This window comes from Varanus komodoensis, unplaced genomic scaffold, assembly GCF_004798865.1.
Source record: "Varanus komodoensis strain SLA01 unplaced genomic scaffold, ASM479886v1 scaffold24, whole genome shotgun sequence".
NCBI lineage: Eukaryota > Metazoa > Chordata > Lepidosauria > Squamata > Varanidae > Varanus > Varanus komodoensis.
The window spans coordinates 8047084-8060938 of NW_025335641.1; the positions used below are offsets into that span (position 1 = coordinate 8047084).

At 40.9% G+C, this 13855-nt stretch overlaps 2 protein-coding genes across 4 annotated transcripts in view; one reads left to right on the forward strand and one right to left on the reverse strand.

Annotated features, from left to right (window-relative positions):
• GLMN (glomulin, FKBP associated protein) overlaps nucleotides 1-3386 on the reverse strand; it is a 37391-nt gene extending 34005 nt beyond the window's left edge. The window contains exons 1-3 of the mRNA XM_044432354.1: nucleotides 3312-3386; nucleotides 1596-1662; nucleotides 963-1088 (exon numbers count right to left, since the gene is read on the reverse strand). Of these exons, the coding sequence (XP_044288289.1) occupies nucleotides 963-1088; nucleotides 1596-1634 (165 nt within the window). The 5' untranslated portion in view covers nucleotides 1635-1662; nucleotides 3312-3386. The remainder of the gene's footprint in view (nucleotides 1-962; nucleotides 1089-1595; nucleotides 1663-3311) is intronic.
• A 49-nt stretch (nucleotides 3387-3435) lies between these two features.
• The window catches only part of RPAP2 (RNA polymerase II associated protein 2), a 70757-nt gene continuing 60337 nt past the window's right edge, over nucleotides 3436-13855 (forward strand). For all 3 annotated transcript variants that reach the window (XM_044432512.1, XM_044432513.1, XM_044432514.1), the window contains exons 1-5: nucleotides 3436-3511; nucleotides 7536-7581; nucleotides 9040-9154; nucleotides 11546-11644; nucleotides 13426-13491. In XM_044432512.1, coding sequence (XP_044288447.1) covers nucleotides 3451-3511; nucleotides 7536-7581; nucleotides 9040-9154; nucleotides 11546-11644; nucleotides 13426-13491 — 387 coding nt within the window. In that variant the 5' untranslated portion in view covers nucleotides 3436-3450. The remainder of the gene's footprint in view (nucleotides 3512-7535; nucleotides 7582-9039; nucleotides 9155-11545; nucleotides 11645-13425; nucleotides 13492-13855) is intronic.

Consider the following 13855-nt stretch of genomic DNA (forward strand, 5'->3'; position numbering starts at 1 on the left):
GCCTAGCTTGTAGGATTTTGAGCATAACTTTGCTAGCATGTGAAATGAGTGCAATGGTGCAGTAATTTGAACATTCTTTGGCATTGCCCTTCTTTGGAATTGGAATGTAAACTGACCTTTTCCAATCTGGTATAAAAGCATCCTTTACAAAATCCATCTTTCTAGTATCTCATGGGCTTCCTACATGCTGCATTTATTTCCTGTATGTCTGAATAAAATAATGTTCTTCTGATTGTTTACCCCCACCATACTTGTGTTCACTTTCTCTTCTGTTCACTTTCTCAGAGTCAAGAGACCCCATAGTACAGAGGGTGGAACTGAGGCTCATGCAAATGGAGGAAAGCCATTGCGTTATTGCAACCCACACTGCCCTTGTAGATCAATTTTGAATTAGATCACCTTCCCAGACTTTTTGAAACATGCTACTAGAAAAACACTGAAAATAGCAGGGCAAGTGTGCCACCTTGGCAACAAGACAAGCAGAACACAGGAACCTAAAGGTTTGCCTTGGCTCACATAGGCTTCTTTGCATGTCATGGTAAATCCTGCCTTAGCATTTTGTGCTAACACAGCCATAGTATAAAATGGTTTTAATATCCATATTTTATATGCTGATGTTAAAACATGCATTTGTGGATTATAAGACTGTGCTGCAATTAGACATAGGTTTCTACACTTTCCCTCTATTATGCGAAAGAACATTTGTCATAGCATATGCAAGCAAGCATGCTGCAGACTTTAGCTGTGGTGATGTGCCACAGTTAAAGTAGTAAAGCCATGAGCACACTTGCCAAAAGCCTGAAACCACATTGTCACCAAACCTACAGACTAACAAGACTAGAAGAGATCAATGAGAAGATCACTATAGCAATGCATAGTTGGCAAGAATGCACCAAATTGTCTCTACCTGCCACAGGATTTATTATCCAGGTGTTAAAAATACTTATTTGTTGTTAACTCACCCTATTTTTCTCATTTTGAATTACTTCCAACACTTCAGCTGTATAGCCTTCTTCCAAGCACTTCTGCCCTGCAACTTGAAAGAGATGAAAGTCTTCGCCTTTAAATTCCTCCTCATCTAGAATTTGCTGCAGGAACATAGATACTTTAATTATACTTGTACAAGATAAAAATAGATACAAAGAAAACATCTTAACTAGCTATAGTGATTTCAATTCAGTACAAATCTAGGGCAGCAACTTCAAGACCTTGCCAGATTCTCAATACTGTGTGCAAGCACGTTCTTTTAGATAGCAATCCTGTGTGTGTTTAGACAAAATAAAGTCCTGCTACTTCTGGCACTGACCAGTCAGACACACTGCCTGAGGAATGCCAGTTGTTAGGACTTTCTTCTGTGTAATCATATACAGGACTGCACACTCTTCAAAGCATTTTGTTCAAGCTAGTGTCTACCAGTAAAACCTTAAAACAAGTTCCTACTTTTATAAGGCCAATGGCAAGTAATATCAGCTTTCTCAAACCAGAAGAAAACAGAAATGAAGACATGGCTTTATTTTATGCTGTCACCCGTGATGACGATTAGAACAGCAGCTTGTGCTACTTAGCATAATTTCACAAGCAAATAAATTACTTACACATTTTTCTATTATGTCTCGAAGTTCCTCTTCTGCCATTATTTCCAGAATCTCAAGAGTAGTATCACTAGTTTAAAAAAGGCAGAATTAAACAAGACACATTTTATCTTTATCGAGATTTGCTGAACACCTTTTGCTTTTCTTCATGGCATTACACACTGTTTAATTACCTTCTATACCACGCAACAGCTGAAGTTTTCTGAGCCACTCACAACAGCATATTTAAAAAACAAAATATGTCATTAAAACATACTAAACCATCATAAAAGTTAATACAAACCTGAAAATCAAATTTAAAACATCATATGTGAATAAATTATGTAAAAGTTAACTGTGTAATCCTCCCCCAAACTAGTGCCATCCAGGACCTCTACTTGAATCCTTCATTATTGTCCCTGCTGGTTGGAGCTGATGCGAGTTCTAGTCCAAAACATCCAACCGTCTACAGAGGGCTGAAGAAGCTTGATGTAGAGTCAGACCATTGAAATACCTAGTACAGTATTGCCTATTCTGAAATGTATCACCTGATCTCCAAGGTTTCAGTCAGGCTTGGTATTCCAAGGCACTATATAAATTACAACAACGAAAGTTGAACCATCATAGATGGAGGACAGTGAATTTATGTAAAGAGAGAGTAAAGGGAGATGTATATAATAACGATTGCATTCATTTCAGAAACTAGGATTCAACATCCTACAAGACATATGGAAAATCTGCAACAGCTTTTCCAAAATTTATAAAGCTTTGCAGGCCAATCCTAATTTAATGAGAATAAACTGAATATGCTTCCAAGTAAGCATGATTAAAAGCCTTACTGCAGACTATTAAGCATATTATACAAGAAGTTCTGAGTGCAATGTGTTGAGCCTGATTTAGATAAAAATGAAAATTAATAATATTCTGCTTATTTAAGAAAGTAAAAAATACCTTAATTTGGCCTGAGACCAAAAGTGAAAGTAAAGCTGGGCAAGAGTTTGGTACCAAGGCAAAGGAATAAGATGCTGGTGAAAGGAACATAGTAACCTGATGAAAACTACTGCTTGGGGCAAATAAAATCTAATGAAATTTCTTACCAATACTTTTGGTCAACATTGGGAGGAAGAGGAGGAGGCAAGGATAGGATTAGACAGTGCTTAGCAGTCTAATCCTATGCAGAAATAAATCCCACTGATTCACTGGGGTTTATTTCCAAGTGAGTGCCCAGACAATTGTAGCCTAAATTCGTCAAAAAAAGAGAAAGAAAAAAGGCCAAAACCCACCAACAGACATGCAGCCAGACTTGAGAAGCTCACCTCCTGTGTGTCTCAGTGATAAAAGCCACTCTGCTTTTAGAGATTAAGGACACAGATGTCTTCCTTAATTTACTCCTCCGAGGAGGGCGGTCAGCTACCCTATCAAGCGAACTTCGCAAATAATGCTGCCAATCCAAAGCGTGCTTATTTGAAAAGAGTAAAAATGCTGCGTGGACCTATATCCAACGTTAGTCCTACTTAGAGTAAGCCAACTGGAATGAATGGGGCCTAATTTAGACTAACCCTGGGCACAGCCCATTGAGCAGTAGACGCAGGACCCTATTCACATCTAACTCACATCCAAGGAGAAGGGAACAGATCCACTTCCGAGCAACCCTGCAGAGAGCCGGGCTGCCACGGCTTCCGCAGCTCTGCGTTCACACCAGCCCTGCCTTTCCACCCGCCTCTGCACAACACCGCTCACCTCACACGCCGCCAGCCGCTCGCTCCACTCCCGCCTCAGCCACCCGAGCAGCCTTCATGACCGCGTCCAGATCCCGCCCCTTTCGCCGGCTCCATCCCCGCCCACCGCGGGTGAGAGCTCAGAAACGGAAAGGCCCGTGATGATGGCGGAAGAGCCGCCGCGGAGCGCCTCGGAGGTCTGCAGTCGCCGCAGGCGCGCAGGTCAAATAGATTTTTAAAAAATACGGGAATCGCACTAGCTGCCCCCCCCCTTTTCCTTGCCATGGCCTGCTCCCTCCTGTTTCTCCATGAGCATCACGATCAAGGGGGGAGGACTAAACCAACCTGCGTTTTCTGGGGGGGGGGATGGTGTGAGAGTAGTTGGAAGAACGAGGCATAGCACCGTGCTGGCAGGAAGCTGATGCGGTAGACTCCAGAGAGGCTTGCCCCACGCTGAGGCTCGAAGGCCGGCGGCCCTGCTCGTGTTCCTTGTTGCAAATCCCGCGCGTGATACGATCCTATGCAAACTGGTTGCAAAGTAAATTTCAATGAATTCTCTGAGACTTCTCCTGAAGTGAGTGTGAGCGGGTATAGAGCCTTTCTGCCTTACACGATTCTGAATCATACTTTATTGGAAGTAATTTCCACGAAAAATGGATGGAGCTTAGGGCCAGGAAAACCTGTTTAGGATCTGGTTTTACGTCTGAACTTTAGAAGTTTTATCCTGTAGTCTTCGTAACAGCAGAAACTAGAAAGTATGTGCCATTGAACATAGTGGGATTGTGCTGTTAAGGTCCCTTGTAAACGTACTCATATACTTTGTCACAAAGCAGTGGGACTCACTCCGATGTAAACGTAAAAATTTTCTGTATATCTGCAAGCTTATTTATACTTACCTTGGAGTGAACACAGTGGGTGTTGCTTCCAACTAAACCTAGTGTCTGAGCTTGCAATTTCCCTCACCCCTCCCAATCCCCTTTCCTTTTGTGCTGTGTTCATAGATTTATATGTCTGAAGGAAAGGGCTATGCTATTCTTTGTAAGCTGTTTTGGGAGTCTCTTTGGCTGAAAAGTGGGATAAAGCACTTGAAATATAAGCAAATCTGGACAGATGTGGACGGGGAGGGGGGGTCTTTGTTTTTTTGTTCTCTGTACCTCAGTTACTCAGTTACTGTTCAGAGAAATGTGGGAGGGTGTTCTTTAATATTTATTTATTTATTGGCATTATATCCCACTTTTTTCTTACAAACTTAAAGTGGCCTACATCATCCCCCCGCCCCCCCTTCAAACTTATTCCCACAGCAACAACCCTATGAGGCAGGATGGGCTGGGAGTCTGTGACTTACACAAATTCACCCAGTTGGTTCCATGGCCAAACAGGGACTAGAACCCAGGTTGCCTGAGTCCCAGTCTTGTGCCCGCAACCATTACACTGGCTCACTTTAATATGTTTTTTTAATATGGACAGGAATGGACAACTTGTGATGTACAGTTCACAGCATCCCTAGCCATTAGCTATATTAGCTAGGAATGCTGGGAATTGTTTTGGCCTACAACATCAAACATCTGGAAGGTCATAAATTGCACATTCCTGATTTTAGTGCTAATAAATAAATTCACATAAACTGTTCCGTAAAATTGTAAAAAGTAGAGTAATGTGATATGAATAAGTATAAGTTAATGATGCACATGTGTGAATGGTGGGTTTTTCTTTGCTTTCTTTGGCTCAGTTATTAGAATTGTTCAAGACAATAACAGACTTTAAAACCTTGTAGAGACCATTAAGAGGTGAGTTAGTTTCCCCTGCTAGCACTCTTCTGCCTTTATTCACGATACAATATGCAGAAGTTTAAAAGGTACAGCATTCTCATATACAGAGAAATGAGGAAAGTTGTTGATTTTTACCTGGCATATGGCTGTAAAAAGTAAAGAGGCTTTGTCAATATAAAAGGTGGTGGAATCTCAAATTATAAAAAAACTTCTGTCATTCAGGGAAATTGTGGGATGCTTTAGTATGGATATGATTCAAGCACATACACATGGACTTTTTACTCAGAACTATGAATATTCCTAATCTATGCCTTTGCTTTGTTGTTGTTGTTAGCCCCGAAGTTGTGTCCGACCCATCGCAACCCCATGGACAACATTCCTCCAGGCCTTCCTGTCCTCCACCATCTCCCGGAGTCCACTTAAGCTCACACCAACTGCTTCAGGGACTCCATCTAGCCACCTCATCCTCTGCCGTCCCCTTCTTCTTTTGCCATCTGTTGTTCCCAGCATTAGGCTCTTCTCCAGGGAGTCCTTCCTTCTCATTAGGTGGCCAAAGGATTTGAGTTTCATCTTCAGGATCTGGCCTTCTAAAGAGCAGTCAGGGTTGATCTCCTCTAGGACTGACCGGTTTGATCGCCTTGCGGTCCAAGGGACTCGCAGGAGTCTCCTCCAGCACCACAATTCAAAGGCCTCAATCCTTTGGCGCTCAGCCTTCCTTATGGTCCAGCTTTCACAGCCATACATTGCAAATGGGAAAACCATAGCCTTGACTATAAGCACTTTTGTTGGCAGGGTGATGTCTCTGCTTTTTAGTATGCTGCCTAGATTTGCCATAGCTTTCCTCCCCAGAAGCAAGTGTCTTTTAATTTCTTGGCTGCAGTCCCTGTCTGCGGTGATCTTGGAGCCCAGGAAAATAAAACCTGTCACTACCTCTATTTCTTCCCCATCTATTTGCCAGAAAGTGAGAGGACTGGATGCCATGATCTTTGTTTTCTTAATGTTGAGTTTCAAGCCAACTTTTGCACTCTCCTCCTTCACCCGCATCAAGAGGCTCTTTAGTTCCTCTTCACTTTCTGCCATTAGAGTGGTATCATCTGCATATCTGAGGTTGTTGATATTTCTCCCAGCAATCTTAATTCCAACTGGTGATTCATCTAGCCCCCCTTTCTCATGATGTGCTCTGCATACAAGTTAAATAGGCAGGGCGACAGTAAACAGCCTTGCCGAACTCCTTTCTCAATTTTGAGCCAATCATTGGTTCCGTGCCCAGTTCTCACTGTTGCTTCTTGACCCGCATATAGGTTTCTCAAGAGACAAATAAGATGGTCAGGTACTCCCATCTCTTTAAGAACTTGCCACAATTTGTTGTGATCCACACAATCAAAGGCTTTAGCTAGCAGAGTGAAATAAATTTACAAAGTAACACCTGGCACATAGATAAAGGGGAAACCATCACCTGTTTAATTTTTGCATCTCAGATGACAAAGGCATAGAAACCTCACCAATAAAATGTTGGCAGCTTTACCATTGGATTAATTGGTCCTATAACATATTGTTGGAATATTTCTTTAAGTTAGATGAACAGCCACCAGTTTATGCACCCACTATGTGGACTACAGTTGCCTACTCTGAATAAGCCTAGGCAATAAAGGGGTAAAACTCACCTTCTCTCTACAATGTAACTATTCTCTCTGTATACACAATAATGGTTCATCCATGTTAATTGTCAGCTGCTGCTTAGAACATGCCTGGAGACTTTATGGGACCTAGAGCTATCTAGGCTCATAATTGAAGCTGGTAAATCTAAAACTAGGCATGCATCAAAGCCATATTGTACATGAAACTTATCATGCCCTTGTTGATAAGTTATTTTTCTCAATATTTGCATGTAGAATTCTAGAGATTTTGCATGCCCAGGCATGTTATAATCTTAGTTATAGCATGCTTTAAGCAGAAGGCAGGGTTCCCAACATGTACAAAAACACACTTGTTAAAAAGTGAAATATGAAGGAAACCATGTGCCAGGACAAAATACGCAAAAGCTCTTCCATAATATGGCTGTCAGAAGAACAGCTTTAAACTTGTCAATTTAGGATCCTGATATGTACCCCTGTATACATATGCTAATATATGCCTGTCCTGAAACCTTTTGTCTTTTTTTTTTTTTTTGGTCCCTTATCTTAAACCTGATCCCCTGTCCTCCAAACTGTAGACATAACTAATAGGTTATAGAAGCATCCTGTACCAAATCCAACTTAATAGTCCTTTGTAGCTGCATGTATTTTCTGTATGTTTGAATAAACTAATTTTCTTTTGCTGTATGCCCTCAGCATACCTGTGTTCACTGATTTTTGACACATGCAAGTAAAATAACATTTTCACATTTGTACGCTATCCATGAGAACTCATTGCCTTGGATTGAGTTAATATTTATTTCCACGTTTGCTTATATATTTTGCTGTCTGTTTTGTTATTAGGAGATAAACAATCTAGCACTGTGAAAAATGAAGATAAGGCACAGAGGTATTATTACTTTGTTTCTTTGTATCTTCTTAGTTTATGTTCTGTAGATGCTACACTAGTCTTTTCAGTGAGAGATCTGTTAGCTGATGAGAAGCTCCATTTTTCAACACATTCATTCAGAAGAAAGCTCCAGTTGGTTTACTGGAACTTTCTCCCAAGTAAATGACCTTAACTTCTACACTAGACTAATTTGCTTGCCCTTGGCTCCACAAAGGCCTGTACATTCTTAACATCAGTATCTTGTGTGGGTGTGCCTTCACACCTTTCCCCATTCCAGGGCTGGAGAAGGGACTGAGAGCTGTTGTTAGAAAGCTGTGATGTGTTGCTGGTTTCTGAATGTGTCTGAAAGCAGTATGACAGAGCGTTTGTGTATAACCTGGGCCTTCTTTAGACCCTGGAGAAGACTGGCAACTGGGACCTCCCTTGTGGAGCATTGAGCTCTCACAATAGTAAAAAAGCATGGTCACTAGCAACAAACACATGTGTGAAAGATCTTTGTGTTTGACTATAAAACCCTAAACAGCTTGGGCCTGGGGTATCTGAAGGTCCACCTTCTTCCACGTGTACCTACCGGATTGTCATGATCTGGTTCAGAGGCCTGTCTTGAAGTGCCATTCCAAAGGAGTTCAAAGGGGTGGTGAATAGAAGAAGGACCTTCTCAGTGGCTGCAACTTATCTCTGGAATCAGCTCCCCAGAGAAGTTCACCTGGCACCCTCAGTTTTATTCTCCAGGCATTTTAATAATTAAACTGAATTGTATCAAATTAATTTTAACTTTATTTTGATTGTAAATAAATGTTTAGTGATGACTCAAATGCTATCCTGGCTTAGGATAAATCTTGTTAAAATATTATGCAGCAGTTGTCATTTGTTTTTTAATAGATTGGGTTTTTAAAAATTAACTGTCATATAATTTATGTGATAATGTCTTGTTGGGAGTCCTGTTCAGGACTGTTGGGTACAGTTTTATAAATCCAGTAAATAAACAAATATTAGCAATTTTTCCAAAACATGTCAGGAACTTTACATTCAGTTTGTAGATAAATGTAATAGCAGTTGAGTGGTTTTGTGTAAGGTGTGAGGAAGCGTAAGTTCAATATTACAGCGGACTGCATTAACTAAATTATTTAATGCTTGTATATATTTTAGATTTACATTTCTTAAGCACATGGATAGAAGTTTCCAAAATATCATCCACAAAGCTAAATAGGGGTAGGTAACCTTTGGTTTGTGACCCTATTTCAGAAGTGCTTTGTGTGTGATCAATTCAGAACTCTGGCAAGAGTGTTCTGTCCCTTTCCTGGCAGCCTACTGTGTGGGAAGGAAGATCGAAAAAAAGGTGACCGAAAGGGGAAAGGGCCACTTGGCTTTGGGCCTACTCTCCTCCAGCTCTGTAGATATGGCCCTTGGCAGAAAAGGTGCTGCTTACCCCAGAGCTAAAGGTTTCTTTTCTCATAGGAAAGCTGCGCTGGAAGCTGCTATCAGAAAGAAGATTGAGCATGAGCGAAAAGCTTTGCAGATTGTCGAACGCCTGTTGGAAGATGATATCACTGGAGAATTCCTTGTGGAATGTGTATGTCTTTTTATGAGTTTTATGCTAAATCTTTTAGTTTTGGGGCACAATATTATGCTTGATGGGCAATGCAGGGAATTGTAGGACTTTTTTCATCTGGATTTGTATAGCTTATGCCTTTATCATTGCTCCTGGGAAGGGCTTTGGTAGGATAGCATCCAGATAATGTTCCCAGTCTAGAGCAAGCTAGTTGTACATAAAGGCTCACTTATGCATAGTGTGATGAGATTTGTGTGTGTGGCAAGTATGAGGGCCTTAAAAGATGTACTGCACTTTCAGTCCTTAAGGACAACCGACTTTTACCAGATTGGTGTTATAACATTTCTAGTTCTTGTAAAATACTCTTAGCAGAAATAGAGCAGTGTTAGGTGTTTAAATGCCATCTAGGTCAATCTATATATGTGCAATCCTATACACATTTATGTGGGAGTAAATCCCATTGAATTCAGTGGTATTTTAAGTTGGAATGCACAAGCACAGGTTTGGGCTATTGCTCACTTAATTGATTCTGCTCCGATCTTCTCACACTGAAATGCTTTTAGACTTAGATAAGTAGTGTACAGCCCTTACTAATACTGCCTCTCCACCAGCCATCTGGACATAGAAAACATAGAAACAGAGCGAGTCAGAAGGGGTCTCCTGGGCCATCTAGTCTGACCCCCTGCTCTAGCTGGCTCCACTCACGACATGCATACTGGGGAGCTGTGGTCCAACGAATCTGGACAGCACAGATTGGGGAAGGCCTGCCTAGCAGCTGGAAGCCATCAGACGAATGAAGTATGAGTCTCACTGGTCAGGCACACATGAGAGAGAGGGAAAGAACATGTAAAGGTTGGAGTTCGTGGCAAAAGAACAGAAAACATAGCCTCTGACCACTCAGTATCAGGGATGGACAGACTTTGGGCTTGTAGGAACTGCTGTGTGTTTTACTAGAATGCTGAGGGCCGCTGACTGGAGCCAGAGGCCAAGCAGTAGCTCAGGGTCAGGTGCATGCTGTGAACTGAGGAACAGGCTGTTGATGAACATAGGAGTTTGTGACTGGTATCAGAACCAAGCCTGCAAATCTTTCCATGCATCCTTGCAGGGAAAAGGCAGGATATAAATAAAACAATAATAAATCTGATCCAAGTTCTCCTGCACATATGTCCAACATGTTCTTTTCTGACAACCTAATTTAATCAGGCAAAGAATTTGTTTGTTGGCATTCAGAAACATGGGCTTATCTGCTGTTAACCAGCCAGATGTCTGCCAGTGGATCTCAAGCTGTCCTGTGTCTGCCCCTGGTTAGAGCATAAATGTATGTAAAAATGACTCTTCATGGCAGCAGCAATTTGTGATAATGTGATCACCTTTGCTTGTTTGAGTAAATTAATCCCTGTAGTGGGGGAAGGAATTATCATCTGCATTCAGACAGCCATGATTTTGATTGTGTTATCACCAACTACATGTGAAGAGTACATTTGCTGCACCATCCTATGACAAGCATGTCTCAATGCGTTCAGTGGAACTCACTCCTATGTTGTGGCCCAAACTTTCATTGCATGCTTAGAAACTGTACATTTTATGTTCTTTTGCCACTGAATGACAATGTTTACATGTCCTTTCTTTTGCATGTTAAGATGGGTAAGTACACTAGATGCTTCTGATAAAGGAGACTCTCAACCTGGTGCCCCCGGATGTTTTGAATTATGACTCCTTAAGATCCAGGCAGTGTGGCAAATGATGGGGGATAATAAAATAGTTGAAGTCCGAAGGATCTGGAGGGCATCAAGTTGGGGAAGTCTGCTTTATCCCATAATAAAATATGTTCCTTTGCAAGGTGATACAGGTTTCTTCATGCATGCTTTTTGCAAAAGCACCAACAATCAACAATATTTCCGTAGCATGCTTTCCAAGGGTTCAGAGCATTTCACATGATAATCTAGTCGTTACGTCAACTTGGTAAGGGAAATCAGTATGGCTGTCCTCATTATTGCAGACGATACTGGGGGAGAAAACCCATTCGAGCACTGAACCTGGGCACATCAGGGCAGTGTTCCTGTGTGCACTGCCTCTGCCTCTCCAGTCTCATCATGCTCAGAACTGAAGGGAGACTCTTAGCATAGTCAGTTAAATGCACTTAGAAGCCTTCTCATTTAAAATTTAATTCCTTTTTGTTGTTTTCTGTTCCTGTTCCTTGTTCAATATTATGCTCTTCATTTTTGCAGGCTGCAATCCTGCCCACACAGACCTAGGAGTAATCCTATTGAATTTAATGCGACTTACTTCTGAAAAGACACATACAGGATGGCACTTTTCTCCTCCCCACATTCTCCCATTTCGTTTCATTTACTGCCAGTTTGGAGAGGTTACTATTTTAACATGAGTCTCTTTGTTTTTTCCTAATTTCAGGGGAAGTTTATAACACCTTCTCACTATAAGGATGTTGTTGAAGAACGATTTATCATCAAATTGTGTGGCTATCCCATCTGTCAAAATAGGTTACAGAATGTAAGCAGCTATTTATTTATATATTTAAAAATTTCTATGCCGCCCCATTCGCCGAAGCCTCGGGGCGGCTTACAAAACATCAGTTAAAATATAAAACACTAAAATATAAAACACATTAACATTATAAAATAAGTCGCCCTGGCCAAAGAATTAAGCAAATAATATTAGCAATTAAAATGACGTTTGAATAAAAAGGTCTTTGCCTGGCGCCAAAAAACAAATAACGACGGTGCCAGGCGGACCTCTCTGGGGAGCGCATTCCATAGAGTGTATATGTGTTATTACGTTTTCTGCAATTTTCTGTTCAAAGTATATTCCTTCCAGGGAATTATCCAGTAGGGTTAGGAGAAACAGGGATACTTTAGCTTGCCATTATTTGCTTTGTAGCTTGGTTTAGATATCTTGCTCCTATCCTTATTTGCGATCTGTTTTAATTTTCGTTTAATTGGGGGATATGCATATTTCAAAAGAGTAAAGTATGCATTTTGTGCAGTTTTTTTTTCAAAAGTGCATACTTCCCCCATATAAGAGCATATGTGTTCAAATTACATTTTGAAGCAATCACAAGCATGGGGATTTGTGACATGTTTGAAAACATATGCTCTTATATGCATTTAGGACTACAAACAGGGCAACTCTGAATGATTTGTAAACTGAAACTCAATTCTTGTGCATCCCTATTGTCCAAAACCATGCTTTTATTTCCCTTCCTCCAAAAAAAATCTACTGGACATTAGAATGCAATAATTTTATTTTTGTTGCTACATGGAAGGAACTCTTTAGTAATTTCTGTGTAGAAATAGTTACTTGCCCAAGGTCATTTAGCTGGCACTAATTCTTCTCATGTCGACTGATAAGCCTGCAATCAGAGAGTAATTCTCATTGAACTCAATGGGACAGACTTCTCAGTTGATGTGTAAGATTCGGTAAGGATTTGAACCTGGATCTCTGCAGTCTGAATCTGAAATTACATGCTATGTAATATTATCCTCAATTAGATATAACATTGAATTATGGATTAGCTTTATATGAATGAATCTGGGCCTATCTCAGGCTTGCATACTCCCTGCTTCCATCTCCTACTCTATTTTGACCTTGGGAATTAAATCAGAAGCTTTTGGTCATGATTTTGGCTGAGTGTTAACCATGACCCTTCTAACAAGGCATGATTCACGGGGACATACACAGCCTGTCAGTCACATCTGTTTCTCTAAACAGTCTCCATTCAGAGGTAGGCAGCATGACATATGAACTCAGACTGCAGGGTTGTTTGGGGGCTAAAGAAGCCAGTGGTAGACCTATGTATTGTTGTTCGGTTAACTGCTGAGGGGAGACTGTTTGCAGAAAGCAGAAGCAGTTCCCATGTGGTGAATATCACTGTACAAATCATGGTTTAATTAATTAACTCCTAGTTTGCTGCTATGATGTTCCAAAGCCTCTTTATGCTCAAAGTGAGACACTCTGTGGCTATTCTTAACCAGCATTTACTGACATGACCTAACTTCAAAAGTTGGCTTATGAACATGGTTTAATTCACTAAACTATAGTTAAGATTAACTACCTTTAGGGTTTGGCTATAATGCTAAACTATGATTAACTGAAAGCAGAAGCAAAATCTTCTGATCACCTTGTAGTCATGCCAGAGCTGGAGTGGGGAACAGGGAGCACAAGAGCTTGAGGTTCATGTATGTAAGAATAAACTGTAAGGCATAGTTGCTATACCCAGACTGAGTCATTGTCTTCTTCAAAACTTTATGGTATTTTTCACCTTATTTTTTCAGGTGCCAAAACAAAAGTACAGAATTTCAACAAAAGCGAACAAAGTTTATGATATTACTGAAAGAAAGGTAAGCACACGAAGTCTCCTTGCGAATAGGCCACAGTGGGTTGCTTGCTCACTAAACAACCCGTGCTATGCCTGAGAGGCAGTCTGGTTGGCCATGGCTTGTTCTCTCCAACAGTCCTCCAATTAGCTCCACCTGCACCCCAGGTACCTCTGTCTCTTGCCTCTTCACTCTGGCTTCTTCCCCTGTCTGATCACTACCCCTTTTTGTTCACCACTTTTTTTTAGTGCTTTGTGAATATGCAATTGTTCTTATAATTTTTTCTCTTGATTTTTTTCAATGCACAAGAGTTCACTTTGTCTGATACATGTAAGCTTACCTGGAGAATACCCTTGTATATTGCTGCTGTCAGCAGAAACACAGAAGT